Source organism: Vanessa tameamea, chromosome 11 (genome assembly GCF_037043105.1).
Source record: "Vanessa tameamea isolate UH-Manoa-2023 chromosome 11, ilVanTame1 primary haplotype, whole genome shotgun sequence".
NCBI classification, from domain to species: Eukaryota; Metazoa; Arthropoda; class Insecta; order Lepidoptera; family Nymphalidae; genus Vanessa; species Vanessa tameamea.
In genome coordinates, this window is record NC_087319.1 from 362865 (window position 1) to 388578 (window position 25714).

General features: G+C 33.7%; 1 protein-coding gene across 4 annotated transcripts; it reads right to left on the reverse strand.

Annotated features, from left to right (window-relative positions):
- Positions 1–1410: 1410 nt before the first annotated feature.
- Positions 1411–25592, reverse strand: LOC113400917 (hexokinase type 2). 4 transcript variants are annotated; one of them, XM_026640610.2, is made up of 9 exons: positions 25215–25592; positions 11788–11950; positions 11520–11701; positions 11034–11207; positions 9398–9497; positions 8970–9159; positions 7431–7636; positions 5681–5907; positions 1411–4023 (listed from the first exon to the last, which is right to left on the reverse strand). In XM_026640610.2, exons 1-9 carry the CDS (start codon positions 25239–25241, stop codon positions 3937–3939), a joined length of 1356 nt encoding a protein of 451 aa, XP_026496395.1. In that variant the 5' UTR covers positions 25242–25592; the 3' UTR covers positions 1411–3936. The 4 variants fall into 4 exon arrangements, with proteins under 4 accessions (XP_026496395.1, XP_026496396.1, XP_026496394.1 ...); XM_026640611.2 differs by lacking the exon at positions 25215–25592 and adding an exon at positions 16594–16883; XM_026640609.2 differs by lacking the exon at positions 25215–25592 and adding an exon at positions 12736–12973.
- Between the last annotated feature and the right edge of the window lie 122 nt (positions 25593–25714).

The window sequence follows — 25714 nt, forward strand, 5'->3', positions numbered from 1 at the left end:
AAACTACCGATAAAAAATAAAATCGCCGATTCTTACTGAGGTGTTTCCTTCGTGCAGAATTTTGACATTGATTAAGAAAGTGTAATGCTTATAAGTTGGATGTAGATTTTGAATTTCCAAAAGGTATCTCAAACTTTCTAAATAAATACTTTTTTAGTGGAATAGTTCTTAAATTCTTCAGTTCTTTGTTTATGTTGTTATTGTTTTATTGTCATTATTAGTTTATCTAAGAAAAATGAGTAAACCAAGTGACAATTTCAAACAGGTAATTTAATGAAGTTACTTATTTTTAATTTGTAATCCATAACATACTTGTAATTCTAAAGTGTAACCTGTACATTTCTGACAATAAAGATACGTTTCTTTTCTGGATTTCTTGTTATTTTTTAAATGATTTAATTCAAATTTATTTAACCTTTTTTCAATTTCGGTACTTAAATATCATTAATTTTAAATACAAAGTCAATAAAAAGATCAAGTTGTTTTTCAGCAAAGAAATTTTTAGAAGACAATGACTGAATGAATAATTAGAATTCCATGTATCAGCAAAATATTAAAGCCGGTACAGCATTTAGATGCCACTTAAGTTTCACTTAAGGGTCAGTTTCTCGTATCGAATGGAAGCGAAGGTACGATATAAATGATTGAGGAGTGCATCCACTGTGGCACCTCTTCTGCGTATTTGTTTTACAGTTTTTGTCTAACCGATTTTTTTCATTCAAAAGGATATTTCTATATCCTTATATAATAGGATATATCTATATACACACAATTTTAATACTTTCTGTACATAAAGTCTTAAAATTGTGTGTACTGTAACTGTAGTAGAACTGATTTTTTGATCATGATTTATTGTTACTTTTAATAACCAAAGAAAGTGCCCTTTCTTAAGAAATTATTATTATTCCTGTAATACCTCCATTTACTTGCACTACAGTCCTAGGGTCAGGTCGAATCTGATACCTTAACATCGCTAGGCGGCCCATAAGCCATTGCGCTATTGACTAATATATTTTTTACTAATATATTTGACTTGATTGACTAATATATTTTAGTTACATGAAAATTTGTACGGAAATTTGACATTTTCTATGTTAAAAACCGGTAATTAGGTTTGTTTCTAAATTATATATTGTTGTTAGAACTTTTTTTTTCAAAATTCGTTACCTAAAATGTGAAATTGGGATTTAAGTTCGCCATTTTTTGTCAGACAGGAAGTCAGTGTTTATGCTTGTGTCTAGAAAATCGTTAGTGTTTTTGGGAATTCATCACCTTAGGAGTTAGTTTGGGGACGACATAGCTCAGCGTTTTTCATATTAGAAAAATGAGAATGTATATGTATAATCTTATGTATCACAATCGCAGAAACATTTATAGGATTGCGTTAACCGGAATAAAAAAGAGAGCATACTGTTTTTAAAAATTTATTCTTGAAATAACATTGTTAACAGCGTTCACAGAATTAGAGCTAATTTCATAAACAACGGTTCACTTTGAATTCGTTTGCTCCATTTATGTTACCTAAATATTTATAAAATATTTTCAAACATTGGATAATAAAAATCATACAATTAATTATACATGAATTGTTTTATGAAGCAGCCAGTGCTTGTAAACCTTAATATCTTATTAATGCACTAGTGGACGTGTCGGGATGGCGATATGTTCCTTCTGCTTTACGAACACACGCTGTGTTATTATTTCATAGTTTCATGTTACTATAGTCTCACATATTATGTGGAATGTAGCGACTTGCCGAATATATGCAGAACAAAAGTCAATGTTATTTTACATTAGCGACGAAACAAAGAAAATTCAAAAGTTTGAGCAAAATGAGAGCAATAACCCAATCGCAATATAGATTTTTCTTTTTCTTATAATTATAAAAATAACAAATTGTACAATCTTTAGAAATAGTTAAGTATCCTCTGTATTTATATGTACTTAAGCCACAAATCCCTACAACACAATAAAATGGTGCAATTTACAAACGTAAACCATCCATTATTTTTGTGCTCGAAAATAAATAATTTATGTGTATAAATGTCAACATATTAAACATAATTCTTAAGTAGTTACAAACTGCGAGAAATCATGAAAAATACAACTCTAAAAATAAAATGCACCTATTTGTAACTAGGAACTATAACGTGAAGTGACGTCACACTATGACCTAATATCGTACTTAGCACTCGCCTTATCCTTACATATTTCAATGAACGATTGAAACGAAAACTGGTATAAGTTATAATCCGGCTCGCTCTGATTTCGGAATATCTCGTTGTAATTCTTAATTTACTTATGAACTTAATATCATTTGTTACAACTACTGAATAATTCCAAGCAAACAAAACACTTTACAGTAAGTCCTAGTTCTATCACAGTAAAATAATAAAAACACTCACATGAATCCCATTAAGAGTTCACTCCAATCGTTAATATGCATTTGTTTCAAGGATTGAATTGAACTTAAAATGAATAAAAGCTAAATTAATTACAAACTACATACGATACTACATCATGTACAATAATTAAATTTAAATCATAATTTTAATGATACTAATCAGTGTGTATTGATGCAATTTTTAATGGAATGATTGAAATAATGATTCTAAAGTAGCGTAAGGCCAGCATGACTACTGAGATTCTTAGTATTGCTACATTTTTAATATTTCTCGGCAGATACACAACTTATGATGTGTTTCAATCACAAAGTGCTCACCGCACACACAACGAAATATTCACTTTAGTTATTTGATGCTATCAATACACAATATTTAATTTAAAATAATATAAATAATTCATATTAAAATTCATTTTAATATGTTCAACGATATATCATATATTTTTTCAATAATTTGATATAAAAGTAGATTCTTATATTACAAGACCAATATTTGTTGTAAAGTGTAGAAATTACTATGTTTCAAAAATAATAACAATATAATCACTGTTGTTAAAAGTTTCATAAAAGTATATTATGTTGATAAACACTTATTGCGATCAAATACAATGCGTACTGCGTAGATTGACACTAAGATTAGTTATTTGATTGGAGTAAACAAATTTAAAAGTGTGAATATGTAAGTCAGTCTTAAGATATGAATTTTATAAAGCAACAAGTACAAAATCATATATCTTTTGTACAGCTTCAGTTATTTCTACTATAAAAAGATTTTATTTACTTTAGAAGAATAATAAAAAGCCGATTATTCGTTTTTTGACATTGACTAGACTAAAGTAAGGTACGGTATAAACATAAGTACACGCGTCTTGAACATAACGAACATTTCTTAGTGTCTCTCCCAGTTTATGTAAACATTAGTGACGGGATACGGCCTCATTACATTATTTACTTCACACTGGATCATTCCAGTGTCGAGACCGCGTCACTCAAGTATCAGCATATTTTCAAACGAACCGCGCGCATGTAAACTACCGCCCGAGGGCCGAAGCACGCGACGACCATTAATCTAAACTAATATAAATATAATGTTCCGATTTCCGATCTCCACGGATCGCTCGTTTCTCTTCACGCGTCGCAGGGTTACCGTGGGAGCCGCAAAGAGCGTTCGGAGAGGGTTCGACGGCAGGCGTAAACCAAGTCACCGATTGGTCCACAATTTCTACTTTTGACATTTAAAACCGAACGAGGTACATTCGAGCCGATCACATTCTGATCGGCGATACTGCTGACAATTCAATTAAAATCATTTACAATGTCACAATGTGTACGACGTGACCGAAATAGAGACGGCTGGCAGAGTTTCAAGCGATCGTAAGGTCCCCGTGCGGCATCAACACGGCCCGGACGGCGGCCCTGCGACGCAAACACAAACGGCCGATTCGCCACGCAGGCCACTCGGAGGCGGCCGGTTGCGGCGAGCGGACGAGCGGGACCGGAAGTACAAAAATATAAAAGGAGGGGCGGCGCGCCTACGCCAGCGCCTGCTCGCGGCACGCCACGGCCGCCACCAGCGCCGCGCCGCGCCCGCTGCCGTCCTCCGACAGCATCAGGTCGAACTGGAACACCACGGACATCGATCAGCTCTCCTGCACCGCGTGGCACACACGATGCTACGCCACCAACCGTGGGCACTGAGATCTCATATCCCTTGTGCCTGCGGTTACACTGGCTCACTCGACTTTCAACACGGAAAAAAATAATACTAAGTATTGATGCTTGGCGGAAGAATATATGATTATATTATAGGTGGCGCCTACCCGGATGAGTCTCTCAAAGCTAATCCACCAAGTTAATTATTAATAAGTATTATCTGCGGGAACCATCTCATATAATGTAATACTTATCTAAGGACTGTCCTTAGATAAGTTTACATTATATGAGACTTTAAGGAAAAGATTACGTTATATTCAGCTGTAAGAAACTTTTTGCAAAGACATAAAATAGTGTCGTAAACATTTAACATTTTTTTTTAGTAAGCATGTACCTGTAAAAAAGATTTTCTACTGGGCCTGGTCAAAGTCAAAGGAGTCTAGGGACAAATTTTCATGCACACTATAAATGAATAAGGGAATTTTTGAAAAATTGATATTTAAATAATCACATTGGAGTCAAATATGAAACTCTAGAACGAATGTTAAGTTTTTATAAGTTATATCGTCCGACGTACTCTCGGCCGCATTCCAGTACGCGGTTCTTTCACCGCTCACGTCAAGGTCGCGAGGCCTAAATATTAAACACACAACAATAAAAAAAACGAAACCTCTACGCGACTGTATGTTTAATCTATTTTATTTAACGTACTTATAAATTTTAAAATAACAACAATATTGTTATTATCTGGCAAATGATAAAAACATTTCTCAATAATATCAACACGGACGTCACGGGGCGGTTACACCGAACAGCTGAAGTCCGGCTCGTAGTCATAGTCAATGCCACATGTTTTATCGGCTGAACGTTGAACTAGAACAGCGACGAGCAAAGAGGCTCGCCTCGCGCCTTCACTTATCGCTTCAGATAACTTTAATAACGTTCATTATTAATTATTTTTTCATGTTCCAAGTCGAAAACTAAAATTATTTACGTAAATAATGAGTGAATGACCTCAATTACGTATACGCCTTGTGAGCGGTGAGCGCGAGTTATATTTCGAAACACTTTCCTTGAACGAGGTTTTAATAAGTTTGAAGCAACGATACTAAAAGTAACAAAAACGCGTTCACTTTTAACAACGTTCCCTTGACATTTTTGATAAAACGAGCGAGACTTGTTTAGAAGAATATTTAAGTTTTGTTGATATTAGTAATTTAAATGATAGTTCAAGGTGACGTCGTACCGATCCTTCATCTAGTATCGAGTAATTACCGGTTTTTTTAATCGTATAATGTTTATACGAGGAAGTGGCTACTTATTTATTAAACTTAGACTTCCTGCCAGCTACTAATTTTTTTTTAATTACAAATTATCATTTCGGTGTACCGATTAATTAGGTAATCTGCAAAATATTCTCCGTCAAAAATAAAGTCAATAAACTCCGCATCGAGATAACGTTTCGCGTGAGCGATCACATTATTTGCGTCGATCATCCGGGGCAATCCGTCTTCGAGTACACTACACCGACATCGGTCGAGTGAGTAGGATAAATATTTGACTCCAAAAATGACGTCGAAGAGAACCTTGGGGAGTTTTATAGAAACGTCGCCGAGCCGGTACCTGCAGGCCGGGCTGCACGAGCGCGGCGATCTTGTCGCACATGAGCGCGTGGAAGTGCGGGTGGAAGCGGTACACGGAGCCGTCGATGCCGACGGTGACGCGCGGCTCGGCCATCTTGTTGAGCAGCGTGGCCAGGCCGGCCGCCACCAGGTGCGCCGCGCGCCGCGACACGCTCTCGCACGCGGCGCGCACGCCGCACATGTCCGCCTCCGACGCGTGCGCCAGCCCTGCGCCGCCGCCGGACACGGACACGTCAGTTCGGGGACAAATGTCGTTAGAGCTTGTCCTCTTGTGGTCGGAATAGACAGGTTAGGACATGACATTCACTACGCGAATTGATGCATGTAAAATTACATAGTCATTTGCATATTGCAGAGACGATTCGAAACGATCGCGAATCATTAGCATAAATTACACGTCCGAAATACCAAATGCACGGATCGGTCTAAATAACGTGTACCAATATAATTCTTAAGAAATACATTGAAATTATTAAAGTAGGTATTTTTTTGTAATTAATAAAAGAGCATGAACTGTTACTGAATAATCAATTAGGTATTATCCGCGAGAGAAAGTACTCAAACGTACTTGAACTAAATTCATATGACCGTATTAAAGTCGATTTGATTTATAATTCGGTTAATTCAGTACTAGTATATATTTAGAATCACACTTGCAATGACATTGATCTATATTAGCGGTCAATGTGGAGTGTATTATTATTATTACTAATTGTAAATTCCACCGAGTACACTCTAAGGCGAACTCGAGTTGCAGAGCCATCTTTCAAATAGTTCTGAGTATGTAGCCTGACTTAAAATGATATAATAACTAAAAAACTTGAAACTTATACAATTATGTTTAAAAACGTTTTCATATAAATCATTCCGAAAATATGATCATTACAAAAGTCATAATGGCACTAAAGTCAATTCATCAAACATTTCAATAGTTCGTATTATGTAATGTTGTCTGTATGTATGTATCATATGATTATGACAAAGATGTTAATTTATTTGTCTTTTTGAATATTTACTGATATTTACTTGGAATGTGACGGTAACTACTGTTCATCTAAATTTTGTATATTTAACTGATTTTTCATTTATTTTACTACTTATTGCATTGCAATTTTAACTTTTAACAAAAAAGAACTCGAGTTTCTGAAGAACCATCCGATTTGATAAAATAATTGATCATAATAAACTTAATATTTAATTCATATATTGATAAAACAAAGTAACTATTATAATTGTATGTTTGTTATTGAATATAATAAAATATAAAGATCAATTAATTTCACAAGAACTGAATAATCTTATCTTTCATAAAATATGTTTCCTGGTATCCAAAACTCTATTTTGGTTTAATGGTTTTATAAACCAAGATGGCTCTGTTGATATAGAACATGAATTTAATCAAAGATCTCAGATCTGATTTCTGATTTTGCTATTGAATTTATTGTAATAATTGCAATAGAAAAGATTGTTAAGCAACTTATATCAGGTATGCTACATATTAATGCAGCCGAATTATTCACTAAATGCAAATATTTGTTGTGGAATAATATCTAAACTTTAATAGGTGAGGATTGTTACTTTAACTCTTTTTTGATGTATTATTTACATGAAAGATTTATATATATACAAATTAAAAATAGCAACTGTACATATCATGACTACATATAATGGTGGCTAGAATGCTAGCAGTATATCCGTAGATCTAATTTTAACACTTAAAGATAACTCACCAAGCTCTTCCAATACGTCCATACAACTGCTGTAGTCTCCGGGTTTGTCGGACTCTATTTCAGACACATATTTAGTGTAGAAGCTGCCTTTCTGGAACAGTAGGTCGGAGCCCCGCCCTCCAAATAGTAGTCCCATCTTTGTGAATTTGACCAGCGCCAGGCGGACGAGTTCACCCATGTACATTCCTGATATCATCTTCTCTTGGCTGAAATTGATATAATACACATAAGAATTTAAGAATTCAAGGCAAGATAGGTGCCGTAGATGAATGAGTGAGTCAATGTAATTACGGGATCACCCCGGGATGGGATGTGTACTAGGGAAATAACATCTTAGATGTTTGACTTCATGACTTTGTTTCATGTATTCTATAATAATAAGTCTAACCACTTAATGATATAATATAATCGTGTAGTATATTATATAAGTAACTCTGTCTGTCTGTTTCTTCAACACGAATTCACAAGAATTAACGCTCATCTGAGATGTAGCCAAATACGAGTTATCATCAGATAACTCATTATATTTCTGTACTATTGTATGAATAAAAAAAGATGGCTTATATGGAATTTGACCGGACTCGAACCTGAAATATGTTACATACAACGTTTGTCTCGCAACCACGTGACATGACTTTTAAATATAACTTCGAAACCGATTTGTCACATAAACAACGTGATTACCAAATACAATGACGTACTTTCTATCAATGGAAAAATTGCACATCGAATCTATTAAAACATTACGTTTGAACTTCGCACTTATTAAATTGACATTGCCATTTGTCGTGAGTCATGACAATTGATAAGATTCAATTACGTAATACAATAGACTCGGTACAATTACATATGAGCTAAGCATGTTTCTAAAGTATACTTAACTTATAAGTATGTGCAACATCGTTTTAACGTTTTAAAACTTTTGTCAGATATTGTATATAAATAATTAAATAAAATCAATTTATAAAATATAGTTTTCATTGTGAAACTGTTTAGCTCAGCAATGTAAAGTCCAGATTCTATCCTGATCTGGCACGGTTGCTGTAATTTTTACCTAATTCTTGCAATTTTATAGATTTATTTTGTAATTCCTCAAATTTCGTGTCACTTTGCACATTTGCTATATAAAATGCAAACACAAAAAATATACGACGATATTGAATATATTAGCATGCGAATACGACATTGTGATATTGTATGACTGTATATAGTGGCTGCGAGTTGTTGAACATGTTAATATAAAAAGTATCCAATTAAACAAAAAAATATACAGTCAGTAGGAATTTTAAAAAAGAATAATTATTTTAAGTGTTATACGTAAAACTTGACTGATGAATATTAAAGTTATGTCGCATAATGACTGATTTTGAATAGAAACTGATCGCACAGCTATAGAAGCGTGCGCAGCAACAAAACCACCGAGCGAATTATAAGCAACGTGACTACAATGAAAAGATAACAATGTCATGAAACTAAACCCAGTTCACGTTCCCAATCGACGAAAGGTCGATGACCCTCCGGAGTGACAGGAGAACTCACATCTGCTTGCCGGGGTTGATGGAGTTGGCGTCCACGTCGCGGTCGAACTCGGTGCGGATGAAGTCGAGCGCGCCGTCGTCGCCGAAGGCGCCCCACTCCGTGTTGATGAGCAGCTCGGGCTTGCCGGGCGCGCCGTCGAACAGCTCGCAGTTCTCCGTCCTCTCCACGTAGCACGCGTTGCTGCCCGTGCCTGCCGACACACGCGCTGTACATCGCCGCCGGGGCCGCCGGGGCCGCCGGGGCTCGCGGCCGAGATGCGGGGGTTAGTCGGGCCCGAGCGGCGTTAGGTGATGAGGCGGCCGTGCGATTATGGGATGGCGGCTCGACCTGAGCGAGCCGAGTGAGTAATTGCGATCGTTAATGGCTGATGCCGTCCGAGTCGAGGCGAGCGACTCGGCGCAGTATTGCTGTAAACAAGGTAAACCTACCCACGATGAGTCCTATTTTGCAGTTGTGGTTTTTCCACGCGCAAGACATCAATGTACCCGTTGTGTCATTCAGAATAGCGCATATATCGATCTGTACGTCCTACAAGAGTAGAGAAAACAAGCTGTTTAGAATAGATGTCACGGTGCCGGTCGTCGCCGGCAGAGGGCACCGCGAGTCGTCGATGATGATCGATAGAGGCTTTCATTCCCATCATGAAAACTCAAGTCAAGTTGATTCGAATGCGTATCGATTCCACGAGCCTCGATAAGAGACGCCGATGCAGTCATTTCGTAAACAAGGAGCAGCCGAAAATAAAACCGTTCAACATGCAACATTACCCATAGAAATAGAATGACATGAGATCCAAAGAATTTTCCAATATGTTAAGTCATAATATGCAATGTAACCAATGAAAAATGTTGACAAGTCATTTTTCCCGGTAATTATTAGCATGCGTTTTTTTTTAAATAGTAACTTGAGCTGAGGTTTCGTGTTTAAAAGCCTCTATTTAGCTCTCTTTGGTTTAAGAACATGCCTTATTTACTAAAGAGAGCCGATATCATCGCCAACTCACCAATTATAATTCCTACTCGGCAATAGGGATCCTTATGCGCACAAGACATAAGGGTCCCTGTCGCGTCGTTAAGGATTCCCATCACAGATAAAGATAAATCCTGGAAAATGTTGTTCCGTATCAATTACAAGCTTTTATTTAACTTTACGTGCAGTATAGGTCAGAACAAAACTTTGCTATTGGTGAAATCAAATCTTTTTTTTAAAGTTTTTTATAAATGTATTCAAATTTTCTTTGGGCACAATGGACTAAGATCACCGACCAATTTGTTCTTTTTTTTTTGTCTTATTTGCCGCTAAAATAAGTTTGATGTTATGTGTACTGCACTGTATATTTTTATCGATAAATCCAGTTTACAAGAACATATGATTAGTGTTAATACTGTATTCGATCGATAACGCGATCTGGTATTAAATGTATAAGTAGATTATCTTTCATTACTTTTATCTATTTAAAATTCCCCGCCAAAGAGTCATTACTCATTCGTTGACGAAAGGAAAAAAACATATTTTTAGTCACTTTAATATGTAGGCTATTTAGGTAGATCTATATCTCACAACTATTTGCAACTTATTGAAATTAAATTTTGCACAAACTTTTGGTACTGTTTGATCAATATAATTGACATTTAATTTTTATTAATTTTGATGTATAGATTAAATAAAAGCTTGTTCTAATAAGGAATTTTAGTTTTTTTAATGTAAATATATTTATATTATTAGGCGGACAGACAATTGGACCTTCTGACAGTTTGTGGTCACCATTGTCCGTAGGCGTTAACGCTGTAACAAATTTATAAATATTCCTTACATCGCCAACGCGGTTTCTACCTCGGGAACTAAGATGTTATGTCCTTGTGCCCGTAGTTACACTGGCTCACTCACCCTTCAAACCGCAGCACAACAACAATACTGAGTGTTGCTGTTTAGCGGTAGAATATCTGAAGAGTGGGTGGTACCTACCCAGACGGGCTTGCAAAGCCCTGCCACCCAGTAAAACTTGAGGTTAACTTATAATAATTATAATATATAAAATGAACATATAATTCTTTCGTATCTTACCCCTCTCCTAGCGATAGCGTCCTTAAGGCCTTGTACGACATCTTCGCCGACGACTCCGCTACATGAGAAACCTTTCGTCCAACGTTGTAATATCCCTTTGGTCAGACCGAGCTGTTTTAGAGGGAAACTAAACGTAAAGCCGAGGGCTAAACGTTCTTCATATACATCGTGTTCCTAAAACGTGAAAAAAACTTACGATTACAGAACCATGTTTTATTAAGAACAGAGAGTTAATATTTATGTTTATTGTATGTTTGTGCGTTAGAAAACGTCGTGAGACAACCTGTTAGTGTCCAAAATCCATGTTAAACCATCAACCCTCAATGGATCAGCTTTGTGGAAGAGAATTCAACTCAACAATTCAAACCTGACAGTTAGTCACTTATGGTCTGTTATTGTTACTTAATTAGTAATATTTAAAATAAAATTGCTTGTGGCATTTGTAAGAACAGATAATTATATATTTGACTTCTATGTTTATTCTACCTTCATAAAATTCGCTAAGCACTCCGCAATGTGGTCGAAGAGGGCAACCCCCGTGCCGGTCATAATATGATTTGGTATAGCATAAATTTTCGACTGCATGTCGAAGTGATTTTCTCCTAGATTTATAATTAAAACCCTAAAGTTTGTTCCTCCTAAATCTAAGGCCAAGAATTTACCGCGTTCTGAAAGAGAACAAAAAATATAGTACTGTACTTCAACACTTCGTAAATTATTAACTTTTATTTATATAAGGATATGTTTTTGTTACCTTTTCCATTCGGCAGATCCTGTATGTAAGTGATCCAACACTTTACAATCGAGTTAGCATGTGTGTCTTTGCCGAGGCCTTTAACTAGGTCATTGTGAAGTCTGTGCATTATCTCCCTAAGCGCTTTATCTGATAGGTGGAAGACTTCGCATTCTTCGCGAATCTATAATTAAAAAAAAAAGTTCCATTTAATTCGCGGCAATTAAGGTTTACTTTTTCGTACTTTAATTGTTGGAATAAATTTAAATTTTAAATATTAATTAAAAAGCCGAAGTAATGTTATATAAATTACAAATTGTAATTATATGTCGCGCACAATTTATTTTTTACGAGTACCATTTCAACTTTTCATGTTTTTGTAAAGCATGTTTATTGGAAATGTGAAAATGTTTGAATGTGCAATATTCTACTTTTTTTAGGTACCTAATATAGATATTTTAAACAGTAAACTCAGTACAATGAATACCCCGCGTTTTTAAAAAACGAAACAAATATATATTTTCTTTTCCTTTATCGCGCACTCATATTATATTTTAGTTTAAATGATTTTATTTGTACACACATAATATGTGTACAATCAAATAATATTTTGGTGACACAGTTGTATTTCTGTATTCAAATTATAATATTAAAAACAAACAACACCCACAGAATCTATCATAAATAAAAACATATATTATTATTTTAATTGTAGGTTAAATAATGGATTATGTAGCTACTCATGTGAAAGAGAAGTCGATTTTATAAAGAATGAAATGCATTTCCTTTGCATATAACTAATCGTCCATTTTATCGCCAACAAGTTTCACAAGGTCAAAGCGGTCATTACAACACTATACGACTGTCGCTTACGGTTGCTTTCCAATAATTCAACCCGGCTTAAACCAATAGCTGCTATATCTATTTTTATTTAAAATTTATTAATAGAAATTATTGTTTAACACTCACCTGAGGTAAATGATTAACAGCCATACCCATTTTTATTTTTTAAATGAAACTTTTCGATTATTAAAACACTGCGCGAGGTATGTGTACAACTTGCCAAAGCTGTAATGTAATGAGAAAAACGGCTACAACGTGAACGCTGTGACCGTCGATTGGGCTTGTTTCCTATAGACTGACGCGTTCCGTCGCGTTCTTTTCATTCATGTCTTCATGATAATAAACTACTGTTATCTCTTTCCAATTCGCGAATACGCACCGCGTTGGAGCAGTGCGGCAGTATGTTGTGCAATACAATGAGTAAATATCAAATATGAAATAATTATTTTTGTTCTTAATTTTAAATACAAAACTACATTTAATTGGTAATAATGTTAAATATCAACAGGGATAACATGTTTTTTGTTCAATAGGATTAATGTTTATCTTTTTTCCTCCGGCGAGCCTCTTGTTGTTTGATTCTGATTGGACGTCGCGTGGGCTCGCTCATGACGTCATAAAAATTCCTCGAGTCGACGTCTTTCTATATTTACATTGCAATAGTATGGGTAGCTACTGCTTGTGGTAGTGAGGTACATTTTATGTGTGCTAAGTAACGGCACAAAATAATTGATTTTTAGGCTAACCCTAATATTACCAAATATAAATATAACGTTTACTACATTCACATTTCAGATAATCCGACGCTAAATATAATTATGTGCGAATAAAATCTTATGTTACAATTTATTTTGCCTCGTGTTGCATTTTCAACTGATTAGGGTTGTGTGTTTAGAACGATGTTGTGAAGGAATAAAATATATAATTATCGTTATATACTGTTGCAAGCCCTGCGTCAATTGTAATAATTCCAATATTAGGAAGCGATATCTGCTATATATATGATATAATGCTATCCAAAAAAGTCGTGTGATACGTCATAACATAGTGGTTTATTTCCATTAGTTAATGTATAAAAAGCAAAATGTATACTACTAATTACGTAAGTATCTTTTTATTTATTTTAATGCATGAATAATTCATTTCACATTATATTATTTCAGACAACATCTACATTTTCGCTTTAGCTATTTTTATACCATTTTTGCCAACGTTTTTTTTAAGCCTAATGAGTTGTAGTTTTGGCAGTGGATCGATTGTACGCTTGTTTATTTTCGAGTGGTCTCGTGATTGCTAATGATAGTAGCACAACGAACGCAACTACCTTACCACAATTACCTATTATATATTGTGTATTTGCTGGCACAATATATTATTGCATTCTATATATTTTTTAAATATCAAATTCGCTTCGTTTATAAAGGTTAAACAATCTCTAGTTACTTGTTCAGGTTTAACTATTTTTAAAAAGGGTAAGTGAAATTAAGTGTTTTTATCAGTTTTTTTGCTTACAGTTTAAACGTTTAATCATTGCATTCATAATTTTTGTATCTGTATCAGTATAGTATGTACGTCACGAAAGCGATCGACGGATGTTCTTTTTGGCTGTTATGATAACTATCATTAAATAAACAAAAAATAGTTAAATATTACCAAACTTCAGTTTTTTACATAAGTTTTCACAAAGAAAACTATTATTAAATACAATTATATACAGTCCTATATATACAATATAAATATTATTTAATTTTTATATGTACATAAATTATTATCCTAACATTTCTCAGTATGACAACCTACTTAAATTTTTTTGCAAGACAATTCGCAGTCATTTTAAAGAGAAAGAAAAAAGTGCAAACCTGTTTATTCTTGGGACAATGTCATTTTATTTTAAAAATAATCTCTTCGAGACGGCTCTAGGTACAAGATATTTTCCAATTGTATTGTCAATAATAATCACACGAAATTATTCTAAAGAAGTTTAAAAAGGGTATTTTCCGAAAAGTATGTATTTTCCGAATTCACGCAAAAATGACTAATCTGATTAATATGGTACTTTTATTCATGCTAGGTTATACTTTCAGAACATATATGTAAATTGTTTGTAATTTGGAAGATTTGTCGATGTTTAAAATGCTACCTACCGACATATCCGAAGCAGCTCATTTATTAACAGTATAACAGTATATTTATTAAAAAAGTGTAAAAGTGGGAAAAGTCTATACTTGCTTTATTTTTGCTATAATAGATATTAAATAAAATCTAGCATGGTGTAAATTCCTAATAATAACCCCGCGAAGTCAGGACGACTAGCTTGTAAGGCAGAATTTCAAGTAATTTATAATATTGCTTTGTCACTATGCTTGATAATATGGCACTCCCTGATATGTTAGATATATATGTATAGTAGGGATTGGATTGTTCAAGTAAAAGAAGAAATTCATCATTTTATGATAAGTCCACTTAAAAGACGATTAATGTATAAGAATGTATACTATAATATAAACGCATTATAGCGTTATATAGTTACTTTATAATCCATATCAATTAAAAAATAAGACCATATGGTAAACACTAAACAGAAGTCAGAAACCAATAAATTTTCCACAGAGTAAACATATAAATAAAAGAGATATTACCAGTAAATAAAAAAAAAAAGAAATACAAATTGTTGCAAAAGTAATAAATATCAACCATATTTTAAGTATGTACATAATATATCGCAGACGCTCTGTCATGCTACTTTAATCTAGAGTGTTTTGATAAAACTCCACAATCTACATTGCATTTTATATGGTGCGACTAGCGTATTCATTGTAACTAATTCGCACATAGCCGATAAATTACCTACGTGTCGTACCCGTAATTAAGAATAAATAAATTACAAAAAAATTCCACTCGAAGTTTACGTAGTCCCGACTACGTATAGTTATTTTCAGATAGTTGAGAGTTGACATATTACGTAGGTATTTCATGATAATTTATTATGTTGGTTTTGGTACTAGATGCTTAAACTGAATTTTACATACTACCTATTACATTTAAAAAAAACATGTTTAACATATTATTATGATTAACATAAAGTGTATACAACATTGTCATCTTATAAATATGGTTGTGTAAACTAAATCAGTACTTGTAAATCGTGGTTAACAACTTATATAGTAACTACAAATGATCACTTTTAAAAGTATGACGGATGATAAGTAACTGGTTATTACAAGAAAAAACTGTTAACTAATAAACACGAATGTTGGCAAAATATGTTATGTTTAAACAAATAAAATCGGAGTTCGTGAACTCTAAATAAGACAGTTTGACAGTTTGAAGAAAAATGTTTTTTAATTGGTTTATTATTGAGTTGTATCTAATCTATTCAATAACTGTCAAAATTACAAACTACTCTGTGTTGTATTTATTATTTCGTATTTATGTACGCCTTTGATTGGTTAAACGTTAGAACATAACGTAAAAGAATTAGCTACACTATTGTTTTTTTACAGTTTTTTTTTCAGAGTATGCTTTACATTTGACCTTGTGACACGACCTTGTCACTCACATATCGATATCGGTTACTTTTAAGCCACAGTCCACAGATAAAAGTAAATATAATATAGCCACAGCTCAAGTACAGGTTATCGTAATCTATAGAAAAACAATTATAATAATTATAATTGATGTAGGTATCGACGTTATTGCAAATTGTTTATATTTATGTCTTTAAATATTTTATATTTCTATGCGCTAAGATTATTATTGTTGTTGTTTTTATTATTATAAACATAAATATACCTGGGTAATAAGTACTCAAGATACTTATTCAATTAGCCATATTAACTCTAATAGAAAATACTTTAAAAAAACTCGGTATAGGTAAGTAGTTACGTTATTAATATTCCCAAATTGGATTTTTTTATACATAGCTTAAACTTTTTAATTTTGAAGCATCATTCGCAAATATTTGACAGAATACTTATTACTTACGATATCCCGTGCTTGTCGCATATCGATTCGTCTTGTCAGTCGTGAAGACTGAGATAATAGGTGATGAACGAGAAGCGTTGGAGTCCACAGGGTGCTGTCATAAATTTCACCGAGCACAAATATATCGTGATGATATCCGCGTTCGAGCGAATACCGGTTTGTCTGGACTGTATACTAGACTCGTGCAGAAGTGAAAGGAACCGATTACTGTGACTGTAAAGCGGCGCAACGCGGAGCACTTGTTTAGTGAATCGAGGGTCACCTTGAGACAAGGCGGCCGGCGCATGTGCACCACACCCTCGGCCTCGGGGCCCCCCCGCGTCCCGGCCCGGGCGTGACGTCACGGCCGGCCCCCGACCGCGCCGCCCGTGCGGAAGCCGACCGCCGCGGCCCTCTCACGTGACGCCCTTCACGCAATATCGCGTTAAAATAACGCAACTCGCTGTACAAGCTTATGAAATATTTCGATACCATTGCCGTGTGTCATCATGAAGTTATCAATAAAAAAAACTATGTGTAATACTTTATTAGATTTGGAATGATTTTGTTAAGTTTTCGTCGAATAAAAAGATTAACAGAGAAGTTATAGAAAAACATTGGAAGAGATATGCATCGAATTTAAAAAAAAAATATATAACTTATTTTAAAAGTCGAATAAACAGGTTTATGCGTACAAAAATGCATGAATAGTTGTTATGTAGCAGAGTGAAAGGATTTTACGTTAGATGTGGGTGTGGCGACACGGAGCGACGTGCTCGTGCGCAGGTTTTTGTTCTCAAATGTTCCGTGATTCCGTGCACGTGTCGCTAAAACATGCCGCACCTAATTAAATGCAAGGATATAATAATTTGTAGAGGACTTCATTACAAAAACTAACGCAAACCCTTTTGATTTCAAATGTTCACTACGCAATATTGACACTGGAATAGATAAGATACTTAAATGGGACATGTTGGTTTGGTGACTAGCTTGACGTCAGTAGATTGTGAAGTGCCGAGTTCAAACCCGGGTCGGCCCAATGAAATTAATTGATCATTGTATATTAAGAGATTCGGAGTTAAGAATAAAATTACTTAAATATTTACCTACCCGGAAAAAACCTATAACTCAAAGAAACTCTAGGAATTGTTCGGATTAATCCCGGCTGCTGAATTTCACCTTCGGACATCTCGTCAAAATTCCAAATATCACCCGCACCACCTAGATGTCCGAAAATCCACAACAGCGCGATTTTTAAGACACTTTCTGCCTCGTACAACCACTCTGTGGAACCAGCTTTCGCCGGCGGTTTTTCCGAACCGATACGACTTAGGAACCTTCAAGAAAAGAGCGTACTCTTTCCTGAAAGGCCGGCAACTCACCTGCAAGCCCCCCGGTGTTGCAGATGTCCATGGGCGGTGGTAGTCACTTTCCATCAGGTGAGCCTCCTGCTCGTTTGCCACCTCTAGTATAAAAAAAAAAAAAAAACTTCTGGAAAAGGGACTTCCTCTCCCTTTTGGCGAGAAGATTTGGGGATTAGTCCACGACGCTGCTCGGTGTTCACCATGACACAGTTCGGTGAATATACATGGCAGATTCTCATCCGCCACGTACAGGTATCTTCACGATGTTTTCCTTCACCATCGAGTACGACATGAATTATAGAAAAAAATATGCACATGAATTTAGTGGTGCATGCCCCGGGTTTGTACTCAGAGTCATCGGTTAAGATACTAGTCTTATGACCACTGGGCCGTGAAGCTCTACTTTAATGTGGGGCAATGTTCATTGCCTGCGTAAGACCATATTATGACTACATATTTTTTATATTTATATAAAAAGGGCGAACAATTGGGTCTGTTACCTAACAAAGACTATAGTACTGTAAGAAATATTAAACGCCTCTTACGCCGTCAAAGCGCCACCAACTTCTGGAACTGAGATGTTACGTCTCTTGTGTTGGTTACACTGGCTCACTCACCTTACATACCGGAGCACACTAATATTAAAGAAAGCTTGTTTGGCGCCCGAATATATTATGAGTCGACACTACAGTGTGTTTATGTTACAATAAAACAAGTTTAAGCGAATATATTTTTACATGTTAATTTGTTACTAACATATATCAATGCGAAATATTACACTGAACCCCGCACTGATTCTCCATAGAACAAAGGAAATTAAAATATTGACCTAACTGTAACTTAAAATAATTTATTAGTGAGATAAGACGCACTCATTTACGACGCAATTTATATTTTACAAATACATACGTAATCATGGTAGTAAATATTGAAGCGTCTTGTATGTACGTATGATATATATTAATATAATGATAAATAATATATGAAGAAACGGATAATGTATTTTTTTGACTGGTAAACGGGCCATCTGATGTTAAATGGTCACCACCACGCACAGATATTTTCGCTATAATTAGTATAATTTAAACTCATCATAGATCAATAAAATTTTGAAATAAACAATTATACTACTTTATAATGATTTAATATATTCCTAACAAACAACAAATTTAAATAAAACATCTGTTTATCAATTAAAATTAAATTCTTAATTATAATCTTGAAATTGACAGCTTTTTTGTTCTTGTTTTAATAACAATCACGAGCGAGGGAATTACCTAACAGAATACGAATTATTGTAATTAGCTGTGTGCATATATTAACGTTGGTCTCCGCGAATAATGGTAACATTGTTATTAACGGCTAAATGTCACATGATTTTATTTTATATTCGACAAATTTGCTTCCATCTCGTGTTTGTTATTGGTTAAAGTAAAGATTTTGTATATTTGTTTGAAATAAAATATTGTTTTGTTACTCGAGCCTATTAATTGTGAAATATTATAGACTTTGTAACATCGCGCTACAAATCCTGAGGGTGGATCAGAATCGTTTTACGATGGTGAAACCGTGTGGAGCAGCTATTGCTTTTTTATTTCATAGGACTTGTCAAAAGGGCCTACATAATTTAATATTTGATAATTCAATAAGTATTGCCGCAGTAGACAATGTTTTTTATTGCTTAAAATTTACATGCTATTTATTTTACTCTGTAGTACTAGCTATAAGCTACCACAGCTTAGAAGGAATTGTATTTTTCTGCGTGACAAAGATCGTATTTATATCAATTATTCAAACTACAATGTTATAGTAACTGGAACATTATGGTGTAACTAGAATACACCAGCCGGATTCACATCAGTTACGTCTTTTTTTTGACCAGGCATGCTGCAGAGTTTATTCGCCAAGCTATTAATATGGTGGACTAATTGTAGCCTAGCATCTATTGTGATACCTTGAATTCGTCGTGTCTATCGTTCTAATGCATTCAATGAACATTCATTTAGTCATTTTACGCTTAAAGCCGTAATTTAATAGATTATGTTTTTTACGTGAATTTCAAAATTGTTAAAACTAAACTATTTTTTCAGGTACTATTTCAGAGGAAGCATTGTTCGCATAATCATTTATAATTTTACATCATTTTATTTAAAAAAATATGTTTGATCCTGCAGGCCCCCCTACAACTTCCCACTATATTGGACTGTAAAGACGTTTATATCTATTAGGTAGACTCCGACAGACTCTTTTGATTATCCATTCGATAATTGAGACCGCACCCACACACATTGAGACACAAGTTATAGTATTAGAAATAGAGAAAAAGAATATGTACCGAATTAATTAGTAATATTACAATAAAAAACGATAATACAATAAAAATTTTTGCAACGCGATATCTTTCAAATATGTCATTCGATTCTGATGTAATTCCTGATAGCGGCGTTGCAGTTTAGATTAGAGGCAGGTGCCAGGTGCAGTTTTAAAAGAAAGTCCGAAATTTGAAAACGAAGCTTTAAAAATGTGTGTTTTTATTTATATTAAAATTGTTTCCTGATCAGGTATAGGAGATAGGTATTTTGAATATGTTATTTATACACGATGTAAATAAGGGAATTCGAGTGACATTGTATATTCCTCACCATTAAAGGTATTTCAGTCCCATTCATAAATATTTATAAGAAAGAGTACACCTATTTGAGGCTATAAAGCTAAAGGATGGAACACAGAAGACATGTCAACATTTACACTGTACCAGTACAGGCGGCCGTTCCTAAGAAGCAACACAGAAACTACCAAACGGTGACCAGCGTTAACCGGTAGCTGTTCTTACTTAAAATATCTGAAGAAAGTTGTAACCGAAGTTATATCTTGAAACTATCTAAAATATATAAAAGATTAACCTCATAAATAAGATATATTTATTTATAATAAAATATCAAAAAACACCATAAAGATATATATTCGCTATATTTTTTATACTTTATAATAATAATACAATATACGAGTATGTATTGAATTAACCTAATATATTTCTCTTAATGCGACTACTCTTCGAGGAAAACAGATTCTTGGAAAATGGAGTTGCAATTATCCATGAGACTATTAAGTATTAAGTTTTTTAAACATAATAACTTTAATTAAAGCGATTGTTGTAGTATTTTTACATTTTTAAAAAGACAGAATCGTTTAAGTTTAATCAATACTATCAAAAGGTTACTCGAATTAATATTCGCTTAATTAATATTATTGTAATGGTTGAGCATTATCCTCAATTATACAAATACGAATGACATAATTACTTGTCATTGTAATCCAAGTATATATTTTTTTTATTCCGTGCCTATCTTTTCTTTTCAAATATCTTTCTTTTACGACGTATTGTTTTAAACGTACATTAACTCATCTTTAAGTAAGGTGTAATCTTACAAACGAGTTATTTATGTTAGTTTTGAGACCATGCTTAAATGACATATAACAAAATATATGTACTTACATTATATGACGAATACGCAAATGGTTATAGCGACATATTTTAAATAATTAAACAAAATTCAACGAAGAAGAATAACGGTTAATTTATCTCAATTCAATTCAATTCCTAGTTTAATGGCTCTTAGTTGTGCCGACAGGGCTTAAGTTAGCTCTCAAAAATACTAAACTAAAATTTTATAAAATCCCATCGACTATCTTCTAGTGGTAAATCACTTCGAACGGGGAAGATGACAATATGATAGCTTGTAACGCTACCTCATTTATTTCGAACGCGTTTTGTCTTTTCTATCTGACTTCTATTTTCTGAGTTGTGTCAATTTTTATTAATCTTCTATGCCAAGAAGATTCAGATGACGGATTCAACACTTTAAAGGTAACAATTGGTTTATTTAGTGTATTTGTAGTTGAAGTTTATAGGATTTTTATTAATCAAGAATTAACTTTTTTACATCGGCTAGGCAAATGACTCCACTCTACCTGATCGTGGTAATGGATTCCAAACGTGACGACCACTCCAGCGTATTGCCACAGAAGGATGGAAGAGGAGAAAAAGGTGACTTCTTGGCAGTGAATACTACGTTTCCTTAGCATTAACGTCGACATGATTGTCAGAGCCCCATTTGGCAATGAGTTCTATCGTCTTATTAAGTTCAACAATAAGATCCCTCCGCCTCCTCAGTTTCGGCTCGCCCTTCATCTGCATAGCAATTTATGTCCCCAAGGGTGAACATATAATTGTTATGCAAAAGTCTATAATGAGCAACCAAATTATAGAACTCGTCAGAATATCTTTATTTCTGGGGGGACACATACTTAACGCCATTAATGCTTAAATAATTTTGAAGTTTTGCGCGCTCTAATATCAATCACATTTCGACAAAGAAAGAAGAAAATTATTTACTTATATTTTTAAGAAAGATTTGCATTGTAACGTAATATTAATAAGCGGTGTTGTGGAATAATAATATAACATTTCAATTTCATATAAGATTCATATTTGTGGTTTAATTTATGTGGACATCTTAGACCGCGTGAGTCTTGGAAGTACCTACATGCCTACTAAGTACATAAAATATAGATATCTATATTATATTTACGTATGAGTATGCACATGGAAATTATAATTATTTCAATTAGACACGTAACGTGATGCCGTGATAATACTGCAACACAATGACTATATAAAAATTACCTACAACGTGTAGCCTACATCTCAGTATTTAAACAGATATATATTATTTATAAAATGGTCATATTTAAAAAATCACAGGTGCGTTTTGTTATTGTTTTTGAATAATTGTATACATAAATATATCTCGACATTTAATATCCTTAATAATATCTCTAGCAAGCTCAGCTTTATTGCCAACTTTTGGTTTCGAATTTAAGTTAATTAAAAAAAGATCTTTCTTTTCAAAAATATTTTTATTTTATACTAATAAAGATAAACATCAAACCATAATACATTATTGCTTTCTATTTTTTTTTATAACAGATGCGTTGGTTCAATTAATAGAAGACGTGGTTTTAAGCGATCGCGATCGCGAGTTCAAATTCGGGCGAGCACTCAAGCAACACTGAATGTCATAAGATAATAATATGCACGCTTAATTTATGCACATTTAAACGCAACACTGACTGAATCATCACGAGATCGCCAAATCTATAGGCTTATGTATATATTGACTTGAAATTTTGCATAGATATTTCTTTTGACGAAGTCGTTACTAAGAAAGGATTACTGAAAATTTCTTTTTTTTTGACTCTCGGTAGAGGAACATTTAAACATCGGTCAACAAATAGATGTATCGGTTTTTTTTTGGTAGTGCAATTAATTCACCTAATGTATATCCCTGTCTAACTATTTAAAAAGTAATTATTGTCTATGATATCACATTAATGTCTTTGATAAGTGGAATTTATAGGGTCTGTGCCGGATAGCCTTACCGTAATTAATACATATACAGGTATTAAAAAAGATAAACGAGACTATAAGATTAATTGGAATAATAATACAATAGTAATTCGCAGTAAACCGACGCGCGACGGGAGTGTTACTTAACACGCGCTCAAAGTTCAATTATGAGGAATAACGTAATGTTTACCATTAGATTCGATATTATGTCTACACATTTTACTCGTAAACTATATCGATAAGAAGTCTATAATAATCAAGACTACAGACGACCTCTATAGTGGATATAATTGTAAGTTCAGTTGTAGATTACAGTAATGGGAGTTCATGAAATCTCAAAGTTATACAACGTATATTGTAGGATTTATGATATGTTACTCGTGCACATACAAAGTGACAAATAATCGTTTTTAAGAAATCACTGTGTGATTACACTATTTCTACATGTATGTTTAAATACTACGTATTCTTTATTTGTAACTGATTAATACCTACTACTTGTGTAAGAGTTGTTTTAGATTGCACACATTATTAAGCGATTAAAAGAATGATGAGATTCCCAATCGAGGCTGCAGATCCCAAGTCCTAGGTTTATGTCTAGGGTCATTATGGGCGGTTAAAAATTGACTAGGTTTTTCAGTTGCGAAATATCAATGTATATTCAATTCCAATGTGGTCCATTTCAGCTTCAGATTCTGACGGTTATTGATTGCAGTTGCAACAGGAGTTATTTAATTATTTCCACGTACTGTTTATATGGAACAAATTAAAGCGATAACATTAAAAAAGTATATCATTATATAGATATTTATGTAGTCAATCACAATCAAACTTTATATTTCGTTCCTATACCTGATTGAGATGAAACTTTGCTGTACTTAACAAAAGATCATCCCCATGGGACACGCGCAGATTCCCGGACCTAGTAATACAGTACTGTCAACATACAATTCGTGTCGCACGAGCGACACGTTACGTTAGGTTACTTTAATTCAAATATAGTTCGTGTTAATTGTACCTAATATTAGAGGATTCGTCAGTTTTGTATATCAGTATCATTAATAAGATTATCAAATGCGTTGATATGATTTGTATGTACGCATATATTTTTGTCGAAATTCCTTGTTACATTTAATCCGGAATAACACGGAATAATTTCGTTAATTTGAATTGAAAAGTCAAAACTACTAAAGTGAATCCAGTTTTAGTGTTCTTGATTTAGTAAAAAAATATAATGACACTTTAAATGAATTCGTTAAACTCATTCTCGGATTGATCAAAGTTAATAAAGTCCACTCCACAAAACTGTTTGTTTCTTTTTACTAGACATTTGGTGAAGAATGAATTTAAACTCATTTCAAAAAGTCATACTTGAATAAAGCATATTATTTAATACAAGATTACAAAGATAAAAAAGCGTGAAATTAATATTTTAGCGAATTTCTTGCAGGATATAGGATATATATATTAAATAATTTTTAATTAATATAGATGTCATTTAATTGTAGCAAAACGGTATGTTCCTGCCGGTTTTTTCTCTGTAGAATCCACATTCCGGTCCGGAATTACGCATGAGAACCATTTAATATTAATAAACATACTTACTCTTATAATTTAATAGATATGCATATTTTTAATCTGGATTAATAAAATTAAAGGGTTTTATAATCAGATTCAAACGAACATAATTATATAATCAGTTCTTATGTATTACTTTGTAAATAGTTTCTACGCATATTATATATACGTATTGATTACGTAATATATTTTTGTATCTACATAACTCCAACGTAGTTCAATGGAAATATGTATTATATATTCTTGGTATTCATTTAAAAGTATATGGGTTGTGTTATATAAATACATACCTGAGGGTCCAATAGATCCTTCGTCATTTTCCGTCGTAGAAGTTCGATCACTCTGCACTGTACTTAAGAGCGTTATGAGTGGAAATGTTCCTCGCGCGACTTTTCTATAACGTCCTCACAATAAAATCCTTTATCTGCGAGCACAATATAATCTTTATCTAAATTGAAACCGACAATTGCCGCAATTATATGGCGCTGATATGAATAATAAACTTGTGAGTGTTACATTTGATATTCTTAGGGGGCTTTATATATCAATTTTGAACAATAAATTAATTCACTTTTATAAGGCTGTAAAGATGTTTTGTTCGGACAGGCTGAACACTTTTTTACAACTAAATAATATACAGTTAGCTGAGGGGAATCTATTCGCTTGGCACGATATGGCGGCGAACTTGGATGTGGACCAACTGGGAATGGACTGTTGATTCGAAGATCAAACCTATGTCTGGTGTTTACAGTTAGTTTGTTGACTTATTTACAAATCGGATTTTATTATA

Coding starts and splice junctions, on each gene's coding strand:
- LOC113400917 (XM_026640609.2), bottom strand. CDS start 12,765: ATGGGTATGGCTGTTAATCATTTACCTCAG. Junction 7,637..8,969: donor ATCAACCCCGGCAAGCAGAT/GTGAGTTCTCCT, acceptor TATCAATTTCAG/CCAAGAGAAGATGATATCAG. Junction 5,908..7,430: donor GGACGTATTGGAAGAGCTTG/GTGAGTTATCTT, acceptor GCGGCGGCGCAG/GGCTGGCGCACGCGTCGGAG.